Source organism: Mesocricetus auratus, unplaced genomic scaffold, assembly GCF_017639785.1.
Source record: "Mesocricetus auratus isolate SY011 unplaced genomic scaffold, BCM_Maur_2.0 Super-Scaffold_100021, whole genome shotgun sequence".
In the NCBI taxonomy this organism is placed as follows: domain Eukaryota; kingdom Metazoa; phylum Chordata; class Mammalia; order Rodentia; family Cricetidae; genus Mesocricetus; species Mesocricetus auratus.
The window spans coordinates 12,761,883-12,787,426 of NW_024429202.1; the positions used below are offsets into that span (position 1 = coordinate 12,761,883).

Sequence of the window (25,544 nt, forward strand, 5' to 3'; positions counted from 1 at the left end):
GACTGCGCTTCACAAGGTTGCCTTTTGTTGGTTGTGGTTTCTGTAGTGGACTCTGTGAAATGAGAATTTTCATTGATGAAGAGAGAAGACTACTATAACCTGCAGTTAAACTAATGTTTATAGATTTTTTTATTTAAATTAGAAACAAGATTGTTTTACAAGTCAATCCCAGTTCCTTCTCCCTCCCCTCACCCCTTGTCCCCTACCTGTTGTTATTATGCTTAAGATCAGAGATTAGAAATTAGAAAGGGGGCACAGAAGGTGAAAGGTGAAATACAAGCATGAGCACAGAACGGGGTTGGGGCGATACAGCACAGGCCATGGAGAGCATGTTAACTGTAGTTTATTATAGCAGAGGGAGACCAAAGGGGGAGACAGACATCACAGAGAGAGAGAGTGAGTGAGTAAGAGAAGAGTAAGATGAGGGAGAAGTGAGATAAGAGAAAAGAGAGGAGGAATGTAAGAGGAGCAAGAGAGATAAGACAGTGGAAATGGGCAGGGGTATTTCTTAAAGGGGTCCTTTACACCTGCATGCAGACTGGTTCTCATGGAACTCTGGGCTGGCCAGAGTGCTGCCTGAGTGTATTCTGCCAGGTGACAGGGGCAGGCCAGCATAATGTCTGAACCTTTCACCCCACCTTACTTATTAATAAAAAGAGGTGGGGTGGTAGATAAATAGGGGAAAAGGGTGTTGAGTTCTTAAGACTGCTTCCTGCTGACCTTTGGGGAGTTTTCCATGTGGTGGACCTGAGAAAGCTGGGGTGCTGCCATGTCCTGGGGTAGCTGGTTGATCCATTGCAGTCCAGGCTGTATGGAACTCTCTAGTGCCTCTTAGACCTGGCAAGATGTGAGCAGAGTAAAGGAGAAGGTTAAGTTTAGAAAAATTTTTTCTTAGGTCCTGGTATTTGAGGGGAAGATTGTAAGATGAGGGGAAGAGTTCCAGAGGGGTCCCAAGGTGAGGAGAGGGAATTCCAGAACCAGGGAGAAATTGAATAATATCTGACTTGTTTGGATATGTCCAATTAGGTTCCCCGGAACTTACAAGAATCCTTTAATTTTGTGAAAACATAAGTATTAGATACATTAGCATCATATTTATGTTAGAAGTGACTGTTAACAGCATTAACATTTTTGAAACTGACATACATTTTTTTAGCATAAGGAAAAGTATCTTAATTTTGACATTGCAGTTATGATCATATAGTGGTATAGATTTTTTTAGCATAATAAAAGTACCTTAATCTTGACCTTGCAGTTATGATTGTATAGTGGTATAGTTGTTTAGTACTCTGTTGGAGTTAGGTTAGTAGCTTATCAGAACGTTATTAATATTAACACTATGAACAGTAACATAATGAAAGAGAGAAATCTGGAACATATTACATTCTTTTCAATGTCTCAACTCACTTTATTACATTACCATCTTATATAGATAAACCTTAGAATACCTGTTCCTGAAATCTGTTTTGTGACAGAGCTTTGCCTTGTCTGTTACTTTAAGCTGGCAAAGCTTCTGGTCGTCAAAAGAATCAGAGTTCTTGAGAAGGATAAAATGTTACCTGACATTGGAGAATGAGAGACTCACTTGCTGACTACCTGGACACCCACCCACACCCAAGGTCCTTCACAGTTGTTGATAGCAAAGAATTTTAAGGACACCTGCCTTCTGCTGATAGTGAGACCTATGGATTGGGGACTTTAGGAAGACTTCCCTATCACTGACCCAAGGAACATGGAGAAAAGTAGATTTCTTTGTCCTCTTGCCCACTGAAGAATCCTTTGTAGCAGTTGAGATGAAGGGCAGGGTGGGTCAGTGACCATTGTTAGTACTTTTGTGGGTGAAGTTTCTTCAGTGCCAACCAGTCTTCTTGGAGGAAATGGGGTGGTGCCAGCAGCTTGCCTGTCTCTCTGTCATAAAAAGCTTTTTAATAAAACATTTAAATGCCATGTCCTCTAGATCTCTGAACATTTGAGGGCTGTCTGTCTGTTTAGTATATCTTAGCAAACAAAATTTATCTTTAGTGACTTGCCTTAAGCGCATAGGTACTAGAGAAAAATTCCCTTTTGTAATAGCTTTACCTTTGTAAACAGCTTACAGGAAGGACTGGGTGGTATAAATACTGTTAATTTGAAATAGATCTTTACAACTTTAAACATGACAATTAAATTTAAGTTAACAGAGATAAGCAGATAAATCGAACAGGACTGGATAAAAGTAAAAGGCAAAACCAGAGTGTAATTTCTGATTCTCACGTTGTAACAGACAGACAGATTTAAAGAGACAGAATCAGTGATTTGCTGGAGATAGAACAGGGTGACCTGGAAAGGAACAGTATTCCATAAACAAGCCATGCTCAACAGGGCTGTTGAAGGAAGAAATTAGAGGCAAAAATAAAAGTGCAAATGAATTGTATCTGTCAGTAGGGTTTGCAGGCAGAACCTGGCTAGACTGAGTGGGCATGCCTACAGCTAGCCTGCATGGTAAACATGGCAGCTCCATAAGCACATTTCCAGCAGAGGTGGCCTTTTTTCTCCACGAGTGAGGCAGAAAGATGTGTGACTACCATAGGTCTAAGAGACGAATGAATGACCAGTGCTGGGGTATAAACCCGAGAGACCCCTTGTGGGTCTGAGTAGTACAAAACCTGAAAACTTCAAACCTTATTCATGGGTGAAAAATGAAGAACTCTCAGAGCATCCTGAGCAGACGCTAACCTAGGCCAGGCCATTGTGAGCTGCTGGCATCTATATGTAGAAGAAACACGGTAGAAACTGGATGTAAAAGAGGAATTCGCCATTCCAAGCTGAATGAACAGGAGAGGGACAAAAGAGGACATTCATGGGTGGAAGGTGGTTCCCACCCTGAGACAGGTTTAGCCGTGGTGGGAAGCCTCTGTGGCCGGCGGGAGTTTTAGCATGCAGGGAAGAGAAAAGCAGGACAAGTGAGGAAGAGTAGAGGCCCCATTTCTAACCATGGGTCACTGGTAGAATGTGGGTGCCAAAAGCGGGCACATGCTTGTTATTGGAGGACGCTTCCATGAGATTGGCAGAGATCCAAAACCTATAATCTCCAGCGTCCCAGAGACTGAGGGGGGGATGGGTGCAAAAGGCAACAACTGATTTCCAGGATTCGTCAAGCATGGATCAAGTGCCGAGGTGCCAAGGTTCTGGAGCCGAGAGACACGTGTGGCCACCCAGTACTGGGATTTTTCGACTGGTCTGAAAATGAGAGAGACCACAATCTTTTTTTTTTCAATTTATTTTTTTTAAATAGCTTGTTTTACATGTCAATCCCAGTTCCCTCTCCCTCCCCTCCTCCCGCACTCCCCTTCCACCCTCCCTCCCACCCTATTGCCAAATCCTTCCACATAGGGGATATCTAGAGTCTATCATTTTACTCTTGGTAGGGTCAAGGCACTCCCCTAAGAGTCCAGGCTGAAAGAGCATCTCTCTTTGTGCTATAGGCACATGAAGACAGATTGTATACCAGGGATAGACACTGATCCACAGCTCAGGGCCCCATAGGTTGCCCAGGCCTTCTCACTGACACTCACATTTGGGGGGTCCAGATCAGTCCCATTCTGGCCTCCCCACTGTCGGTCTGGGGTCCAAGAGCACTCCCCCTGTTCAGATCAGCTGTCTCTGCTGGTTTTGCCAGCCCATTCTTTGCCAATTTGCTCATCACTCCTCTCTCTCTGTCACTGGGTTCCTTGGGTTCAGTTCAGTGCTTAGTTGTGTGTTTGCCTCTGCTTCCATCAGTCACAGGATGAAGGCTCCTGGATGGTTATAGACATCAAGTTCATTATCAGGAATGGGCATTCGAGGTGGTCCTTCCACTATTGCTTAGCTTGGCAATTGATGTTATACCTTTAGATCACTCGAGGTCACTCTGGTGCCTGATCTGTCTTCGATCCTATGATTCCCTCTTCCCCTATTTTACCCCCACCCCCTCAACTTCCTGTTCCCCCATGACCAACTCCCTTCCTCTTTACCCCCTCTATTCTTCCCAGGTCCCAGTACCCCCCCCCTCGCCGTGTTCCCCATCCATTCAGAGGATCTTGCTGGAGAGGATGTGGAGAGAGAGGAACACTCCTCCACTGCTGGTGGGAATGCCGACTCATACAGCCTCTTTGGAAATCAGTATGGAGATTCCTCAGGAAAATGGGAATTAATCTACCACTAGACCCAGCAATTCCACTCTTAGGCATATATCCAAAAGATGCCCATTCATACAACAAGGGCATCTGCTCCACTATGTTCATAGCAGCATTGTTTGTAATAGCCAGAACCTGGAAGCAACCTAGATGCCCCTCAACTGAAGAGTGGATAGAGAAAATGTGGTACATTTACACAATGGAGTATTACTCAGCAGAAAAAAACAATGGAATCTTGAAATTCACAGGGAAATGGATAGCACTGGAAGAAACCATCCTGAGTGAGGTAACCCAGTCGCAAAAAGACAAACATGGTATGTACTCACTCATATATGGATTTTAAATATGGATCAGGATAGTGCCAGTCTGCACTTCCACAGATAGAGAGTCTGGGAAACAGGAAAGAACCTAAAAGATATGCATATATGCATAGTACCCAAGAGAAGAGGATGGAGAGACCACAATCTTGATAAGTCCTAACTCATGGACGCAAGGGAGGGGTGGCTTTCCAGACATGGTGATGGTGGATGGAAGAATCCAGAGATTCTTAGTTGGAAAAGGAACAGAATTCATAGGTTGTTGGCATCTCAGACAGCCAAGGCAGGAGGAGATGCCAGAAAAACCTGCTGAGTCACAGTACCATAAATGTTGTTATTTTGCTTAAGATTAGAAATTAGAAGGGGGCGAAAGAGTGAAGCATATAAGGTAGTCATCAATCTCATTATCGGGGAAGGGCATTTAAGGTAGCCTCTCCGTTATTTCTTAGATTCTTAGTTGGGGTCATCCTTGTAGATCTCTGGACATTTCCCTAGTGCCAGAATTCTCCTTAAACCTATAATGACTCCCTCTATTATGGTATCTCTTTTCTTGCTCTTCTCTATTCTATCCCTGACTCAATCTTCCTGCTCCCTTTTGTCCTCCTCTCCCCTCCCCCATGCTCTCAATTAGCTCAGGAGATCTTTTCTTGTTAGAAATATCATGCCACCATGTAATGTAACTACACTGAATATATATGCACACATACACTCTCACAACACACACACACACACACATTTTTCTGCACCGTGTGGTGGTTTTAGTGATAATTTCCTCCACAGACTATGACATTTGCACACTCAGTTTTCAGTTGGTGATACTTATTAAGGAGGTCTAGGAGATGTGGTATTGATGGAGGAATTAAGTCACTGGATTAGGATTTGAAGTTGCAAAAACATCCATCCTTTCAAGTGACGTTTCTCTGCCTCCTTGGTGAGTTCATCCTAGAGGCCCATTGTCCCTGGTGTGCAAACATGAACTATTGTGCCTTTGGAATTATTATTAAACCCCTTTCTCTATAAATTGCATTGATTGTGGCATTTTTATCATAAAATAGAAAAGTAAAGGGTACATCTGTCATCTATCTGTTCCGCCTTCCTCCCCCCCTTCATTACCCTTCTCTCCCCCCAATTAAATTTCCACTATTTCCCACTTACTTTTTTTTTTTACAGCATCCATATCATCCTATCCTTTCCCTAGAGTCTTTTCATCCTTTTTGTCCCCAGGATCCTTTTATACTTTCCTAGTCTTCTGTTACTTGAAGTTACATACCAATCTACATATTTAGAATTAGTATCTACAAATAAGAGGGAAAATGTTGACATTTGTCTTTCTGGGTCTGGGTTACCCTCACTTAGTATAATACTATCTAGTTCCATCCATTTACCTGTAAACTTCATGATTTAATAATCTTTACTGTTGAGAATAATTTCATTACATGTATGGATCATATTTAATGCCCCTATGATATCTCAGTGACCTCTAATCATTTAAAAAGGCATTGTTTTACTTGACATGCTCATATAAGGACAAATACTTTATCAGTCCCTTATCTGAGGTTAGTAAGAATTTAACTGACTTGAATGAATATGAACATTAAGCTTAGATTTACTTTTCTTCTCCACAGGGAGAAAGGGGCATATGTTTGCTTGGACAAAACTTGACTTGGCAAAATTCATTCATAGATGAGAAAGTGTCTCATAGGATCAATGCCAAGACTAGGAAGTCATTGGCAGTTACTAGCTGCTAGAAGAGAGAGAGTCAGCTACTGCAGCTTAGCCATTGGTGACTTGACTTTGGTCCAGGGATCACGTCTATGACCATATTTGTAACCTTGGTAAAATCCAGTGAGCTCCAAAACAACAAAACAAAAAGACATGAGGCAGGAGAGTGATTATTGGGATCTGAGTTTATATTTCATGGGAGATGGAGGGAAATAAGAGAGTCTGAGAAGTAAGTGTGATCAAAATGCACCATATGCTTGTACGAAATTACAAAAAAAATGATAAAGGGAAAACACCCTGATAGTTAATATTTTGTAACCACAAATGTTCATAGTTTGAAGCATAAAACATCTCCATACAGTTTTGATCAGACTACAGTGAGGAAGAATGAATAGCCATGGCGATTTTATTGGGACTCCTTCCATGAAACAACATGTACATTTGAATAAGGGAGGTTAGGCCAGTAGTTTTGTAGTGATGCTAATTACTAGCCAGCTGCCTGCTCCTTCCACATCTGGTTCAGTACACTTTCTTTGCTGCCTCGGGTCATTTTTAACATGTTACTGGAAGGAGGATAGGGGACTTTTTTGTGTTTTCGTCTTCACTGTCTTTGTATTTGGGTGGTTCACTAAAGACAGTGAAAACTGGAAAGACAGCAACAGTAGGAAGGGCATCAGGGGACTCCTAGTTAAATTTAATGGAAAAGGAGCACAGTCATTGCTAAGTTTAAGCATTCCTCCAAAGGGTAGAGTGACAGTGACATATATTCTTGTTGGTGCCTAACTCTGGTCCCTTGGAGCCTATGGACCATATTACTGAAGTTTACTGGGTCCCCTTGATAATCACAGCATTTTCTCAGGGAAGTTAAGAGAATAGACAGGTCTAACTTGTGTTTGTTATCATTGGTCGGGTCTTCAAGTGCTGTTTGGTATTGATGAGATGCACAGGGGCTCCTCTGCAAGATATCTTTGATATTTAGTTCACATGGGCAGTCGATTTTGTCCAAGTCAGTCTTGACACGTGTCTTGTGATCAGCAGATATGATTGATTCTTTCTGAGTATGTGTCAGAACCTGAGGTAGAGATATTTTTTAAACAGGGATTATAGTGAGAGACTTAAGACCTACCCATTTGAATTTGTGTAAGATACAATAAGATGGGAGGAGGCTGTGTAGTTATGACTTATTCTAGAGGACAAAGGGAACACTGGCTCCTTGTCATCTGCAGTTAGAGAGGATTTGACTCAGTGTAAGAGCAGGCATTCCATTTGGTACTCTACCACGAATATTTCACACATTAGGAGTGTGGAACACATTCTCTATGGTTGCTCCACACCCATCTTTCAGATATAAACACGCGCACGCACACACACACACACACACACACACACACACACACATCCCACACACAATCTTCTAGTGTATTTGGGGAGAGTGAATTGATCTAGTGAAGTGACTGTGTCTCAGTTTGTTCAGGTTACTGGTAGAAATGCAACTGATGAGCTATTAGCACTGGTTCACACTGACACATTATCTTGTAGATATATCTATGTAGGAATTTATTTGCGGTAGTAGAATACCTGTGAATGGTCTGAACCAGGTCTAAGGTTGAATCTCCACAACAATTGATAGCCTGTGCACAAGAACATGTATAAACAAGCACAGTGCTATTTTATATTTTCTCTGATATTTCAAGGTGAGGAAATTGTGGAAAAACCAGATTCAATTCAATTTTCCATTCTGTGTACCATGCCTTATTTTGCTATTCCTTGTTCATAGCTTTCATCTTACTGCAGCATATCAGGGTGGTTATTATGTAGACAAAAATATAAAGATACCTTAGAAGTGCCGTTTTGTTCAAAGGAATTGCAAGTTATGCTAATTTTTCTTATATTCAAATCATTTTTTATTTTTTCCTCCAATACGAAAATATAGATACAATTAATGAATTGGATATCTAGTCTATTTAAGCTTAATCAGTTAGTTTGTTAAATGGGTTATTTCATATTTACATTACATTACATTAAGGTTTAAACCCTCCACTATTGCACAAAATGTCCTTTCTCAATGAGTTACTAAGTCCTACGACTTTTAGATGCTGTCCTTCTAAATTAAAGGTGCCATTTTATATAATGTGGATACATTGTAAATCTTCAAAATGCTATTTTAAGTGTATAATTTACTTCAAAATGTTATTTGGCTGAATGACAATGGAGAGCCATTATCAGTAAAGATTTATTAATTAATTAACTTTTTATTTATTGTTCACACTGTGTTCTGCCTGTATACATGGCTGCAGGCTAGAAGAGGGCACCAAAACTCATTACAGATGGTTCTGAGCCACCATGTGATTACTGGAAACTGAACTGAGGACCTTTGGAGGAGCAGCCAGTGCTTTTTACTTTGTTTCATCTCTTCAGTCCTCATTTTACATTTTTAATTTTTATTTTTATTTATTTTTAAATTTAAATTTAAATTAGAAACAAGATTGCTTCACAAGTCAGTTCCAGGTCCCTCTCTGTTTCCCTCCCCTCCTCCCGTGCCATTCCCCCAACACCCGAAATATACCCTCATCTCCCCAGGGAGGGTGAGGCCCTCCATGGGGGTGTCCATAGTCTGTCATTTCATCCATGGCAGGGCCTAGACCCTCCCCCATGAGTTCAGGGTGAGAGTGCATCTCACATTGTTGGTTAGGAGCCCAAAGTCAATTTGTATACCCGGGATAAATACTGATCTACTGCCCAAGGCTCAATAGATTACCTAGGCCTCCTCACTGACACCCACATTCAGGGGGTCTTGATCAGTCCCATGCTGGATTCCTAGGCATCAGCCTGGGATTCAAGAGTTAACCCTTGTTAGATCAGCTTTTTCTGAGGGTTAAACTAGCCCAGTCTTAATCCCTTTGGTCATCAGTCCTCCCTCTCTGTTACTGGCTTTCTTGAGTTCAGCTCAGTGCTTAGCAGTGGGAGTCTACCTCTTCTTCCAACAGCCACTCAATGAAGGTTCTGTTTCCCAGACTCTCTGGCCATGGGATCGTAGGCTGGCACTCCCTAGGTCTATGTCTAAAATCCATATATGAGCGAGTACATGCCATGTTTCTCTTTTTGTGACTGTGTTATCTCACTCAGGATGGTTTCTTCTAGTGCCATCCATTTGCCTGCAAATTTCAGGATTCCATTGTTTTTTTCTGATGAATAGTACTCCATTGTGTAAATGTACCACATTTTCTCTATCCACTCTCTGGTTGAGGGACACCTAGGTTGCTTCCAAGTTCTGGCTAATACAAATAATGCTGCTATGAACATAGTGGAACAGACATCCTTGTTGTATGAATGGGCATCTTTTGGATATATGCCTAAGAGTGGAGTTGCTGGGTCTTGTGGTAGGTTTATTCCCATTTTTCTAAGGAATCTCCATACTGATTTTCAAAGTGGCTGAACAAGGTGGCACTCGCACCAGCAATGGAGGAATATTCCCCTTTTACCATAAATTGTCGTTGGTGTTTTTGATTTTAGCCATTCTGAAAGGAGTGAGATGGTATCTCAGAGTCATTTTGATTTGCAATTCCTGGGTGTCGAGGGATGTTGAGCACTTTCTCAAGTGTGTCTCAGCCATTTTAGACTCCTCTATTGAAAATTCTCTATTTAGTTCTGCAGTCCACTTTGTAATTGGATCCTTTGGTGTTTTGGAGACTTCTTGAATTCTTTGTAAATTTTGGAGATCACCCCTCTACCAGATGTGGGGTTAGTGAATATTTTTTCCCATTCTGTGGGCTGCCTTTTTGTCTTTCTGACTGTGTCCTTTGCCTTACAGAAGCTTCTCAGTTTCAGGAGGTCCCATTTTTTAATTGTTGATCTCACTGTCTGTGCTACTGGTGTTATGTTCAGGAAGCTGTCTCCTGTACCAATTCATTCAAGGGTACCACCCACTTCCTCTTCTAAGAGGTTCAGTGTGGCTGGATTTATGTTGAGGTCTTTGGTCCATTTGGACTTAAGTTTTGTGCATGGTGATAAGCATGGATCGATCCGCATTCTTCTACATGCCAGCCTCCAGTTATGCCAGCACCATTTGTTGAAGATGGTTTCTTTTTTCCATTGTATATTTTTAGCTTTTTGTCAAAGATAAGATGTTCATACATGTGTGGGTTAATATCAGGGTTTTCAATTTGATTCCATTGGTGTATCTGTTTATTTTTGTGCCAATACCAAGCTGTTTTCAGGATTATAGCTCTATAATAGAGCTTGAGGTCAGGGATGGTGATGCCTCCGGATGTTGCCTTGTTGAACAGGGCTGTTTTGGCTATCCTGGGTCTTTTGTTTTTCCATAAAAATTGATTATTGTTCTTTCAAGGTCTGTGAAGAATTGTGCTGGGATTTTAATGGGGATTGCATTGAATCTGTAGATTGCTTTTGGCGGGAGCCATTTTTACTACATTGATCCTACCTATCCAAGAGCATGAGAGACCTTTCCATTTTCTGAGGGCTTCTTTAATTTCTTTCTTTAATGATTCAAAGTGTTTGCAATACAGGTCTTTCACTTGTTTGGTTATCGTTACCCCCAAGGTATTTTATGTTGTTTGTGGCAATTGTAAAGGGTGATGTTTCTCTGATTTCTTTCTCAACCCTTTTATCATCTGTATATAATAGGGCTACTGATTTTCTTGAGTTGATCTTGTAGCCCCCCACCTTGTTGAAGGGGTTAATCAGCTGTAAGAGTTCCCTGGTAGAGTTCTTTGGGTCATTTATGTAAACTATCATATCATCTGCAAATAGTGAAAGTTTGACCTCTTCCTTCCCAATTTGTATCCTCTTCATCCCCTTTTGTTGTCGTATGGCTCTGGCTAGAACTTCAAGTGCAATGTTGAAAAGTTATGGAGAGAGTGGACAGCCTTGTCTTGTTCCTGATTTTAGAGGAATTGCGTTGAGTTTCTGTTCTTTTTAGTTAGATGTTGGTTGTTGGTTTGCTGTGTATAGCTTTTATTATGTTTAGGTATGTTCCTGTTATCCCAGATCTCTCCAAGACCTTTATCATGAAGGGGTGTTGTATTTTGTCAAATGGTTTTTCAGCACCTAGTGAGATGATCATGTGATTTTTGTTTCTCAGCTTGTTTATATTGTGGATTACATTGATGGATTTTTGTATGTTGAACCATCCCTGCATCCCTGGGATGAAACCTACTTGATCGTGGTGAATGATTGTTTTGATGTGTTCTTTGATCTGATTTGACAGTATTTTATTGAGTATTTTCGCATCAATGTTCATGAGGGATATTGGTCTGAAATTCTCTTTCTTAGTTGCGTCTTTGTGTGGGTTGGGGATCAAGGCTATTGAAGACTCATAGAAAGACTTTGGCAAAGATCCTTTTGCTTCTATTGTGTGGAATACTTTGAGAAGAATTGGCATAAGCTGTTCTTTGAATTTCTGGTAGAATTCTGCACTGAGGCCATCTGGACATGTGCTTTTTTTGATTGGGAGACTTTTGATGACAGCTTCTATTTCCATAGGGGTTATAGGTCTATTTAAATTGCTTATCTGTTCTTGATTTAATTTTGGCAAGTGATAGCTATCCAGGAAGTCATCCATTTCCTTTAAATTTTTGAATTTTATGGAGTACAGGTTTTCAAAGTATGACCTGATGATTCTCTGAATTTCCTCAGAGTCTTTTCATTTCTGATTTTGTTAATTTGCATGTTCATGCTCTGCTGTTTGGTAAGTTTGGACAAAGGTTTGTCTATCTTGTTGATTTTCTCAAAGAACCAACTCTTCGTTGCATTGATTCTTTGTATTGTTTTCCTAGTTTCTACTTTATTGATTTCAGCCCTCAATTTGATTATTTCCTGGCATCTACTCCTCATGGCAGAGTTTGCTTCTTTTTGTTCTAGAGCTTTCAGCTGTGCTGTAAATTCTGTAGTATAACTATTCTCCAGTTTCTAATACCTTATGCTGACATTTTAAACAAAAGAAATAGATAAGAAACCATAATGGAGAGACTACATTAAATTCCCCTCCTTGATGGCAAGATTGATGACTACCTTATATGCCATCCTAGAACCTTCATTCAGTGACTGATGGAAGCAGAGACAGATACCCCCAGCTAAACACTGAACTGAACTCCTGGAACTTAGTGACAGAGATGGAGGAGTGATGAGCAAAGGGATCAAGACCAGGATGGTGAAACCCACAAAGACAGCTGACTGGATAAGGGGGAGCTCTTGAAATCCAGACTGATGCCTGAGAGGCCAACAGGGGACTGATCCAGACTCCATGAATGTAGTCTCAGTGAGAAGGCCACAGAAATCACTGGGGCCTTGGGTAGTAGATCAGTGTTTCCCATGATTTATGAATAATCTTTGGGAGCCCATTCCAAATAGAAGGATGCTCTCTCAGCCTGGAGACATGGGGAAGGGCCTTGGTTCTGCCATGGATGAAATGACAGACTTTAGAGATCCCTCCAAGGAGGGCTTCACCCTCCCTGGGGAATGATGTTGGGATTGGGTGGGGGCCTGGGGGGAACTGGTGGAGGAATAAGGGAGGAAGGGGTGTGAGAGGGAGATGGGATTTACATGTGAAGCATTCATGTTTCCAATTTAAATAAAAACATTACAAAAAAAGAAAAAAAATGAAATCATCCCCTGAGATGGGGTCACTAGCTATGACCTCATCTCCGGAAAAACCAGTGCTTTCAATATCATTCATGTCATTCACATAAGTACAAATAGTAAAAACTTTCTCAACAATAAAATTTCAAATGGCTGTACATGTGTCATCTAGAGTGGGCTTAAGTGTCTGATAAAGAAAGCTTAAGAGTTAAAATAGAGAAATGCCGGGGCTGTCAGCTTCATCGACTGCCATTCCATTCTTGTGCTTCCACCCTTCAGTTGAGAGCTGAGTTCCAGGGGCTCTTCTAGCCCACCTACCCGTCTTCAAGTCCCCTAACCTGTGGCCTCCAAACCCTTCCTGCCACAGAACCCTACAAAGGGACCTGGAGGTAGTACAAAGTAGCCAGCTTTATTGGGTGCCATTCCTGTCTTGTCCCTCCACCCTACAGTAGAGAGGTGAGTCCAAGGGACTCTTACAGCCCACCTTCTGCTCTTTGAGTCCCCTGATTTGTGGCCACCAGACCCTTCCTGCCACCGAACCCTGAAGAGGGACCTGGAGGCAGAACATTGCACAAAGCAGCCAACTTTATTGGATGCCATTCTAGTCTTGCCCCTCAACCTTTTAGGGGAGAGAGAGAGAGAGAGAGAGAGAGAGAGAGAGAGAGAGAGAGAGAGAGAGGGAGGAGAGAGACAGAGACAGAGACAGAGACAGACAGACAGAGACAGACAGAGAGAAAGAGGCGATAGAACCTTGAACCCATACCTATCTTGAGAGGGCGAGACCCCGCCTATATCCACTAGACAAATTGATGGGAGACCATACAAGAACACATCCAACAACAGGAAGACTTATATGATACCTCCAGAATCTAGGGACTCTATACCAGCAAGACCTGAGCATCCCAATATAGATGAAACAGAAGAGAATGACATTAAAGCAATCTCATGAAAATGATACAGGCCCTCAAAGAGAATATGAGAAAATTCCTTAAAAAATGGAAGAAAAAAATAACCAAAAATGCAAGAAATCAACAAATCTCTTAAAGATAGCAAGGAAAGCCAAGAAAAAAACCAATCAAACAGATGAAGCAAACAATTCAAACAGTTCAAGACCTGAAAACTTAAATAGAGACAATAAAGAAAACACAAACTGCAGGAATTCTGGAAATAGAAAAGTTGAGGAAATGAACAGGAGCTACAGATGCAGCATGACCAACAGAATATAAGAGATGGAAGAGAATCTCAGGTGCTGAACATAAACTAGAGGAAATAGATTCGTCGACCTAAGAAAATCTTAAATCCAACAAATACTTAACCCAAAATATCCTGGAAATATGGAAAATGGTAAAAAGATCAAATCTAAGAATAATAAATATAGTAGAAGGTGAAGAAGTCCAGCTCAAAGATGCAGAAAACAAAATCATAGAAGAAAACTTTCCCTACATGAAGGACATGCCTATGAAAGTAAAAGAAGCCTACCAAACACCAAATAGACTGGAGCAAATGAAAAAGCCCTCTCACCACATAATAATCAAAGCACCAAACATACAGAATAAAGAAAGAATACTAAGAGCTATGGGGAGAGGTCTAGGTCCCTGTAGTGCTGACCACACCCATTTGGGTGTGGTCACAGGTATGTAGAATGTACGGGGAATAAAAAGAGCTAGGGGGAGGAGACTCTTTCTTTTTAGGTTCCAGGTGTAGCCTGGAGAGCAGAGTGCAGACCTTTGGTTCTCAGCTTTCTTGGCTTCTCACATATGCGATTTCTCTCTCAATAAAATATCATAGGGCATCCCTATTCTGTGTAGCATAATATTTCTGCATTATCTGATGTCAGCAAGTAAGTTTATACAGGCTTCCAGTACTCTGACTCCTCCCTGGCTGGGTGCCTTCGGCCAGCCTATGTGCATGATCTATGGCCAGGTGTGTCTCTGCTCCCTCAGAGGTCTGCCTAAGTCACTGCAGTTTCCCAACTCAGTCCCATTCTCCTGCTCAGTACTGTTTTATCCACTGAACCAGAATCCATTCCATTTGTTCTCCTGCCACTCCAAAGGCCTCCAGAACTCCTGGACCGCCAGAGTTCCCAGAGACCGTGGGCCTTCACAGCTCTCACTCACATCCAGAAATCAACACTTCTGCTGCACCAGCCGTGTTAGCCCTGGTCCCCAGGGAGCTTGAGGAACAGGCACCCTGGATAACCACTGAACATTGTGGTTTTCCCTGGTTGCAAGCAGAAGTTGCCAAAATGAGTGTCCTGAAAGTCACACGGCCTTTGCTTTCCTGCCCTTAATATTCTGCAGCACTCCACACCTGCAGGTTCCCACATTCTGTGTGGGGCTCTTTCCCTTCCTTTTAATAAAATCCTCCTCAATAAATTTCTGTAAAAGCTATTTAGGAGTTTTCAGATTCCAAGGGGAATCACACCTGTACTAGAAAATTCACCTAAATTACAATGGAGAGCTTTATGGAGGGAGGAAGCAAAGTCCCTGGAGCTTGAAGGCCTAAAGAAGGTTATGAAGCTCTCCAAGATAAAATTCTTGAACTACAGGCTTATTCTGACCTACAGACTCAGGCTGAATATGGCAAACACATCTTGTCTTTATGCTGTACAGCAGCTCTGAATGCTTTGAATAAAGTTCATGAACAAGGATAGAAAATAGAACCTTATACCAAGGTGGTACAAGGACCAAGAGAAAGCTTCACTGAATTCTTATAAAGCTTGTCTAGAGCAATAGAATTACAAGTAACTGATTCAGATTCTAGGTGACTCCTCATAGAATCTCTAGCTTATGAGAATGCAAATCCACAATGCAAACAGGTACTTTGGCCATTAAAAATCATATCAGCATGACTGGATGAATGGGTCTTGTATACAGCTAATATTGAGTATAAAGACCAAGATACAGAAGCTTGGGTAGGAGAGGCAATTTCTAAAAGTTTGAAGATGCCAAATGCCTTAACTGTCAGGAGATAGAAACTTGGCTAGGAGAAGCAATCTCCAGAAGTTTAAAAGCACATCAGAATACCAGATGTTTTAACTGTGGTAGAATAGGACATCTAAGTAGGAATTGTAGGCAAAGTATTCGAAGAAATAATACACCTCCTAGGAATGATTCAAACAGAAGATTTCGGCCTTCTGGATTATGTAGGAGACGTGGCAAAGGGAAAAACTGGTCCAATGAATGTAGGTCAACTACAGATAAACAAGGTAACCCTTTACAATTGGGAAACTCCTCAAGGGGCTTCTCAAAGACCTCATGTCAAAAGTGGTTTGGTCATTCACAATCACTATAGAGGACAATCCCTCCTAGGACAATTAGAAGATCCACCGTCTATTGTAAAGAATAACAGCACTCTGGATGATAGATTAGCTACTGAGGGTGAACCAATCATAACTGGAGGAGACAAAAACGTATATTTCTATAAATGGCAAAAGACCAAAATTAAGAGTGCAGATAAATAACATTATGCTGATATGCTTGGTGGACACAGGAAAAGATGTTACTATTATAACTCACGAATCTTGGCCTCCACGATGGCCTCAAAGGAAGTAAATGTTCAATTCATAGGGAGTAAAACAAAGCTTGAGGGCTTGACTCTATAGGGCCAGATGAACAAAGAGGAAGACTGAGACCATATGTTGCAGACATTGCTATAAATCTCTGGGGTCATGATCTATTGCAACAGTAGAATACCCAGATTAACATTTCCCCTGTATCAGATATGAATCATAAACAAGCTCTTAGTGGTAGAAAACAGATGTCAAACATACAGGTTTTACAGAAACAGCATACTAGTATCAAGTCTACAGAGGAACTGAAAGTACTACCCTTAAAATGGCTAACAGATTAACCTCTCTGTGTAGGGGCTATGGCCTATGGCCTCTGAGAAGCTAGAGGCTTTAGAAAATCTGGGTCAGGAACAGCTAAATGTTGTACATATTGAAGAATCTACCAGTCCATGGAATTCTCCTGTATTTGTTATCAAAAATAATTCTGGTAAATGGAGGGTGCTTAATGCTCTGAGAGACATCAATAAAGTATTTCAACCTATGGGCTCTCTACTGGCTGGGATGCCATTGCCTTCTCTGATACTTAAATGATGGCCAATTATAGTACTTGGTCTAAAAGACTGCTTCTTCACTATACCTTTACAAGAAGAAGATAGGGAAAAATTTGCTTTCACAGTACCTACCTTTAACAATTCTCAACCAGTTAGGTGATTTCAGTAGAAGGTTTTGTTACGGGGAATGCTAAACTGCCCTACTTTATGTCAGTATTTTGTGCAAAAACCTTTGGAAATGATTCACAATTTCCATAATCCATAATTTATCCTTATATGGATCACATATTGCTGACTGATTCAAAATAGGAACGTTGGAAAAGATATTTGAGGCAGTAAAGGAACTTTAACCTCACTGGGGATTATAGATTGCCACCGAAAAATTACAAAGAGGAGATTTTATTAGTTACTTGGGTTATAAAATAGATCTAGAGAAAATTATACTACAAAAAGTACAGATCATGAGAGATCATTACCAGACTCTTAATGATCTTCAAAAACTACTAGGAGAAATTTCTCAACCACAGACAATTATTGGAGTAGAGGGGCATGATTTAAAACACCTAAAATGGCCCTAAAAGGAGACAAGGATTTAAATAGTCTCAAATATTATCAGCTGAAGCTGAAAAAGAATTTGAATGGGTAGAAAAGAGAATACTAGATGTGTACTAGAAGAATACTAGAAGACCATGTGGATCCAAAACTATACTTTATTCTGGTTATTTTACCATCCCTCAAGGAATTTTGATGCAGAGGGAAGATATCATATTAGAATGGATATTTCTGACAAATAAACAGAATAAAAAACTGAATACATATTTCAAAAAGATCTCTAATTTGATTTTAAAAGATAAATTAAGGCTTTGTCAACTGACTGGAAGGAACCCAACAAAAATTATTGTACAAGATATTCCATGGCAAAACCAGATTTATACAATACATATCCACAAATCCAATCCTACAGAAAGTTCTGGAAGTAAAACTCCAACCTAAGGAAGTTAACTACACTCATAAAAACACAGACAACAGATAATCTCACTTTACCAAATGCCAAAAATGTGGGAAAGATTCACACACAGTACCACCACCAAAAACGAAACCAAAACAAACAAGAATTAACAATCATTGGTCATTAATATCCTTCAATATCAATGGTATTAACTCACCTATAAAAAGATACAGGATAACAAAATGGATATGAAGACAGAATCCATCTTTCTGCTGCATACAACAAACACACTTAACCTTTAAAGACAGATGTTACCTCAGAGCTAAGGGTTGGGTAAATGTTTTCCACTCAAATGGAGCCTAGAAGCAGGTGGGTGTAGCTATCCTAATATCTAAAAATTAGACTTTAAACTAAAGTTAATCAAAAGAGATGAAGAAGGTCATTTCATATTCATCACAGAAAATGTCTGTCATGATGAAGTCTCAATTCTGCACATCTATGCTCCAAATACAAAGGCACTCACATTCGTAAAAGAAACATTACTAAAATTCATATCACACATTAAATCCCACACATTTATTATAGCGGGAGACTTCAACACCCCACTCTCACCACTGGAAAGGACTACCAGACAGAAACTTGACAAAGAAACAAAGGAACTACCTGAAGTTATGTCCCAATTGGTTTTAATAGACATCTATATAACATTCCATGCAAACACAAAAGAATATACCTTCTCAGCACCACATGGAACCTTCTCTAAAATCAACCACATACTCCACAGCATAGCAAACCTTAACAGATACAAAAATGGGAATAACCCCCTGTATCTTATCATACTACCATGCTTTAAAGTTAGACTTCAATAGCAACACGAATTGAAGAAATGCTACAAACTCATGGAATTTGAACATTGCACAATTTTATCTTTCCTGGGTCAAGGATAAAATGCAGAAAGAAATTAAAGACTTCCTAGAATTCATGAAAATAAAGATACAACATACCCAAAATTATGGGACACTTAGAAAGCAGAACTCAGAGGAAAGCTCATAACAGTAAGTGCCCACATGAAGAAACTGGAGAAGAGCCACACTAGAGAATGAACAGAACACCTGAAAGCTCTGAAAAAGAAGGAAATTCACCCAGGAGGAAATAATTAAATTGATAGCTGAAATCAATAAAGTAGAAACAAAGAAAACAATACAAAGAATCAATGAAACAAGGAGTTGGTTCTTCAAGAAGATCAACAAGATAAAAAACCTTTATCCAACCTAACCAAAAGGCAGAGAGAGAACATGCAAATTAACAAAATCAGAAATGAAAAGGGAGACATAACAACAGACACTTGGGAAATCCAGAGAATCATCAGGTCATACTTTGAAAACCTGTACTACACAAAAATTGGAAAATTTAAAGGAACTGGATGATTTTCTGGATAGATATCACTTACCAAACTTAAATTAAGAACAGATAAACAATTTAAATAGACCTACAGCCCTTGATTAAATAGAAGCAGTAATCAAAATTCTCCCAACTAATACAAGTCCAGGCACAGATGGTTTCAGTGCAGAATTCTATCAGAAATTCAAAAAAGAGATAATACCAATACTTTTTAAATTGTTCCACACAACAGAAGCAAAAGGATCACTGCCAAACTCTTTTTATGAGGCTATAATTACTTTGGCACCCAGACCACACAAAGACACAACTAAGATAGAGAACTACAGACCAATATTCCTCATGAACATTGATGCAAATATACTCAATAAAATAGTGGTAAATTGAATCCATGAATACATCAGAAAAATCATACACCATGATCAAGTAGGCTTCATCCTAGGGATGTAGGGGTAACATATGCAAATCCATCATATAAACAATCTATAAAAGAAAAACCACATGATCATCTCAGTAGATGCTAAAAGAGCCTTTGACAAAATACAACAACCCTAAGGTCTTGGAGAGATCAGGGATAACAGGAACATATCTAAACATAATAAATGTAATATACAGCAAACTGACAGCCAACATCAAACTAAATGGAGAGAAACTCAAGGAGAGCCCATTCCACATGGAGGGATGCTCTCTCAGCCTGTAGTAATGGTGGAAGGTGTAGGCCTTGCACCAGATGATATGATAGACTTTGGAGATTCCTAATGGTTGTTGCTGAAGCTGTGGGAGTCATTATCTTCAGTGGCTTAGCCTTTATTTGCCTTTGTTCCAGGGATTGTTCCATACACATGATCATGTGTGCAGCCCAGGTTAAATTCAGTGAGCTCCAAAACAATATGAGACATGAAACAGCAGAGAGACTTACTGGAAAGTGAATTTAGATTTCATGGGAGATTGAGGGAAATAACAGAATTTTAGATCTGAGTATGATCAAAATTTATCATATACCTTAATGAAATTATTACAACAAAAGTTAAAGGGAAAAAACATGGCAACAGCAGTTTATAGTTTAAAGCATCCTCACACAATAGTGAGGATATGTGAGTTATCCAGTTTGATTAGACTAGGAATCTTGCAATGGAACATACGCATTTATATAAAGGGAAGCTAGGCGATTCAATTAGTTCTGGAATGATTCTAATTATTAACTGCCTGCTGTTTCCACACCTGGTTTTGAACACTTTATTTGCTCTCTCTGGCCATTTTAAGCAGGGGAAAAATTTCTTGTGCTTGTTTACAGTCTCTATTCTCCTTGTGTTGGGTGGTTAACCAACAAAGCACATATAATTTGAAAGAGAGCCCAATAAGAGGACCAGATGGAAAGACAACGGGAGGCTCCAGGTTAACATTATTGGGAAATGTACAAACCTTTCAGTAAGTCCAATACAGTTACTAAAACATAGTGATTTTTGCTTGTGAGATTGTCTAGTGGGCTCCTAACTGTAAACTCTAGAGTCCTATGGACCATGTTCCTGTAGTTTACTAGGTCCACTGGATGTTTCTGTGCACAAGATTTACTCAGGCCTGTCAAGAAAGTACACAGGTCTACTGTGTGCTTATTATCTTTGGCCAGGTCTTCAGCTAATGTTTGATTTTGATGGGAGTCACAGAGTATTCTCTCCAAGGTCTCCAAGATATTTCCTTCACCTTGACAGTCAATCTTGTTCAGGACAGCTTTGCCATTTGTCTCGTGATCAACAGATACAATAGATTCTTTCTGAGTCTGTGGTTGAGGAAATTTTTTAATAACAAGGTTTATAGTTAGAAATAGAAGACTTATCCATGCATATTTGCAAAAGATGCAGTAAAATGGGAAGAGGCTGTGAGCTTACGACTTATACTAGACCACAAAGGGAACACTGATGCCTTGCCATCTGCAGTTGGAGAGTTTTAGCTCAGTGAAAGAGCAGGAGCCCCACCCATTTCTTTACCAGAACTATTTCACAGATTTGGAGCATATTTTCCAGGGTTGCTTAACTTCCAGCTTTCACATATCAACACACTTTTTTTTCAGTCTACTTGAAGATAGCAAATTAATCTAGCAAAATGACTGTTTCTCAGGTGGTTCAGGTGAGTGACAGAAATGCAACTGATGAGCTACTAATCCTTGTTTAAATGGACTCATAATCTTGCAGAATTTCGCATATGGGAGGATCAGGTGCAGGGGTGGAGAATGTTTGTGAATTATTTGAACCATGTCTCAGGCTGATTTTCAACAACAATATGGTGACCTATGGGTCAGAGAAATGCTTAAGCATTATATCAACAGAGTGCACAGTGTCATTATTCATTTTCCCTCATGTTTTGAGTTGAATTATTCACTCTAACATGACTTAAGATTGACCTTTTTAGTCTTAGAGTTCTGTCTTCATACAGTATGGCAATTATGTACTCTATGCCTATCTCTGATTTCATTTTCCCATGAGCAATGACTATTAGTGAGTGTTTGAACAAACAGACCAAACACATTTACCCATTCCTGGTAGAAAGAATGAACATACTAGACTTCTATAATAATGCAAACTGCATTTTATTTAAGCCAAAGTTCTCATCCCCATAGAATTTCTATTAAATCTAAAACCAAGTGTAAAGTAAACTAATTTCAAAACTCAAAATGAGTTTACCTAGGAGAAAAGGTAATAATAATTTACTACATCATATGCTATCTTGTTTTATATATGAAAAATTCTTCTGAAGACATGTGTTTTCTTGAGGGCAGATAATTTAAAAATTATTGAGAATTATATATGAAATATAGCATTCTAAGTGTTCAATTTGTGTGAACACTATATCATCAAACTAGATTAGGAACCCTCTATATGATGCAGAGGTTTATTTTTTTATCTTGTGATTGAGGCAGATTTCACAATCTACAGAGTTTAATGGATAGTTTTGGTTGTTTGTCCTCAGATTCAACCATATTTTTTACAAAGTCCTTTATTGGCTGCTGCATTTTTCTGTAGCTGGCTCACATTTCACAGTGGTAGCACTGCAACTGAAGACAAGATTTATAACTAAACACAAACTATAATGCTATACTGACAGACATGTATCTCACATACCTTAATGTGCATCTTTGATGTCTAGTAAGTACCCTATATTTTTAGTACATCTCCCTTTCAAAGTTTGCTGTTCCCACATGCCACTGGTGAATATCATAACTGCCTTTTGTGGAGAGTGCAAACTTACTCTCTCATCTCCATAAACATCTTAAGTGATCCTAGATCCCAAGAGAATGCTGTAAGCTTTCAGACCCTCTGAGTTGTTCTACTCTCAAATAGTGTACCATCACAAAAGTTGGCAGGCAGATCTGAGATGACTATTATTTTAAACTTACCCTTCCTTTAGTGAGCATAGATGGAAACAGCAGGCTAATAAGAAACAACATCACTGGGAAAGAAGCCATAGCTGAAAGTAAACAAAGAAAAAAATCCTGGTTGAATTAAGCAGGGTATGGGACACAGAGCTAAACAACACATCGATAGCAGATATTCCAAAGTAACTCTACCCAAGAAATTCATTAGGGAAATAACAAGGGAATTGTTGCCATGGTGCAGAGGTTGCTATAGTTTCATTGTGCCCACCTTGCCTCTAACAGGGATAACATGTAAGCTAAAGAACATGACTGGTGTCCCGATGTGTACTTGTAGAGGCTGGAGAGTTCCTTTCCTCTCCTCTGTCTTCAAAAGGGAAATGTGGAAAAAACAGATTCAGCAAATTCAATTCTGTTTTTGTTTTATTTTGCTCTGCCCTGTTTATAGATGTCATCTGTACTGGATATGAATCAGAGTGGCAGGGTTGTGATTATGCAGATATAAACATACAAATACAATGGAAGTAACAATATGTGAAGAGTAATTTCAAGTTACATCATTTTCTTAAATTCAAATCAATTTTCATTCTTTTTCAATAAGAATATAAAAATACAATTAATGAATCACATATCTAGTCTATTTAAGTTCACTCATTCCATCATTTGTTACATGGGTGGTTTCATTTTTTCCCTAAGTTTTAAGTTCACACTGGTTATTGCACAAAATATCTCCTCTCAATGAATCATTATGTTCCACATTCTTTGAATACTACTTAAAAATTGTATTGTATGATGGACTCACTCACCATCCTTTTGTAACACATGTAATGGCTTATGTTGTAAATTAAATGTGTGGTGTCTCATTTTTCATACTGTATGTACATTCAAAATATTTTTAAAATATATAATTGGCTTCCATTTTTTCCTGCTCATTGATAATGTGTAGACATTATAACTGAAGATCTAGTGTAGTTTACACTTTTTAGACCAATTCCCTTCACTCTCCTCCCTTCAAGTCCTTCCACGTACTCTGTAACTGCCTTTCAAATTCATCCCTTGTTTTTTTCCATTGGAATTCAATGAAAAATTTGAGTCAAAGGTTCCCCAGATGGATCAGTAATATCCCTTTTCCTTGGTCTTCCCTCATAGACACCAAAACTGCCCAGGATCTATAAAATATCCATGTTGACTGGAGCTTCTCACACTTAGTGTCCAGACCTTCCAAAATGACAGCCTTAATTTTTGTCCTTGGTAGGTAACTAAGAAATGAATTTCAAGGAATGCTTCTGCTTCCTCCAGCAGTTTCTTTTGGGTTTAATGGTAAACAGAATGTGGCTTCTCTCCTCTTCGTCATAGGCAGAAGAGGAAATGCATTCAATTTCAGTTTTCTTATCATCAGTGTAGTGTGTTGCTCTATATTATTTGTAACCTGCCTAGATTCAGTTTTCAAAACTGCTGGACAGTCCTTCAAGGGCCTCATACATTTCCCAGACTGAGACCCTGATGTGCCACTGGCCACTGAAATCTTAGCATTGTAAATGTTGTCATCTTACCATGGAGCTTGCTTTCACCTTCCACAGTCTTAGCTTGAATTGCTTGTTCGAACTGAAGACTTTCAGTCAGATCAGCTCCTGTTGCAGACTCTTGTGCTTCTGTGGATCTCTGGGTCTCCTCTTTCTTTGGATAGAGGGCGGGTTTTAGAGGCTGAGGCCATATGTGGTTGTGCTGTATTGGCTGCTGTTTCCAGCTAACTACTTTGATTGCAGTTTCTCATGGGTTTTGCTTCCTGGTCATCAGAATATGTAACATCATCCCTGAGTAATATCCCAGCAACTGCTTTGTGCATAAGTAATCTTCTATTTTATGTTAGCTGTCTTTGCTCCAGGAGGATTTTCCTTTTCTCATTTTTAAAGCAAGATATGGGGAGAGGAGAATTGTCCTCTTCTCCATGCCTTTTATTTAGCATGTTTGATCACATGCTAGATTAAAGGCATGTGTATATTATTTATTCTTGCTTATTTTGATATTTATAGCCTTTCAATGATTCTCACATTTTTGACTATATGTGTTTTATGGATATTTTTGCAGATAAGTGAGGATTTAGTACAATATTGCTTGCTTCTATTCTACCATCTTTATCAACAAATACTAGTTGAAAGAAAGAATTATTCTTCCATCATACAGGCTTCCTTTAGTAAAAGATGAAAACTATACACAGACCAAACCCAGCTGTTATCCAGAAAGAGAGACGGTGGAACACACTATAGAAAATGAAATATCTCCATCAAATCTGTCTCCTCAGAGCTTAGGGAACCACACGGAAGGGCGGGGGGAGATTTGTTCAATTGTTTTAGAAGGGCTTGTTCTCCTTGTGCTTCTAAACAACTGAGTAAAGCTCATATGGAAGACATGATCCTAGGTAGACCTGTTACCAAGGGAGTGATTACAACTAGCATGTTTTAAAAAGAGTGTACAAAACATGAATTCATAAAAATTTATAATACCATGGAATTAATATGGAAGACACACTTCTATATTTGATTTATATTAACAGTAAAGGAAAATAATAGATAGCAAGTAAATCTTACACTTGATAGTATGAGAGGAGCTAAACTAAAGTAACATGGTAATGGTATAATATGTAAAATGAACTGACACAAAATATGAAAAGAATCAATATCACCATCCGTATCTCTAACAGAATATAAGATCTTCTAGGATTGAGTAAATAAAATGATTAGTTACTATATAAAAAATGAGAGCTTTCAGTCAGGTATGGTAATGTACACCTGTAGTCCTGTCATGTAGGAAGCTGAAATAGTAGAATTGCTTTGAGATCAAGGTCAGCCTGAGCTCCATCTCAAAGAAAGCAAATAAACTAAATCAAATCAGTAGCCTGGATTGTAATATTTGTTTAAAAAATAGCATTAAAAATACCAAACCTGACTTCAATGCTTGTTAAGAAAAGACTTTTGTTA

The 25,544-nt window shown here is 39.4% G+C and overlaps 1 protein-coding gene across 2 annotated transcripts; it reads right to left on the reverse strand.

The window, feature by feature from the left end:
- Positions 1–6,581: 6,581 nt before the first annotated feature.
- On the reverse strand, positions 6,582–24,298 carry LOC121133317 (exocrine gland-secreted peptide 1-like). 2 transcript variants are annotated; one of them, XM_040729523.1, is made up of 3 exons: positions 24,120–24,292; positions 22,591–22,661; positions 6,582–7,265 (listed from the first exon to the last, which is right to left on the reverse strand). In XM_040729523.1, the coding sequence occupies exons 2-3, from the start codon at positions 22,657–22,659 to the stop codon at positions 6,888–6,890; spliced, it is 447 nt and encodes a 148-aa protein (XP_040585457.1). In that variant the 5' UTR covers positions 22,660–22,661; positions 24,120–24,292; the 3' UTR covers positions 6,582–6,887. The 2 variants fall into 2 exon arrangements, with proteins under 2 accessions (XP_040585457.1, XP_040585458.1); XM_040729524.1 differs by lacking the exon at positions 6,582–7,265 and adding an exon at positions 20,449–20,976 and having other exon boundaries at positions 24,120–24,298.
- Positions 24,299–25,544: the final 1,246 nt, after the last annotated feature.

Bases quoted from the DNA above. Each gene is read 5' to 3' on its own strand.
- LOC121133317 (XM_040729523.1), bottom strand. From the start codon at position 22,659: ATGGCTTCTTTCCCAGTGATGTTGTTTCTTATTAGCCTGCTGTTTCCA. The intron at 7,266-22,590 runs GTAAGTTTAAAA...TCTCTACCTCAG, and splicing joins CTATGCTCACTAAAGGAAGG to GTTCTGACACATACTCAGAA.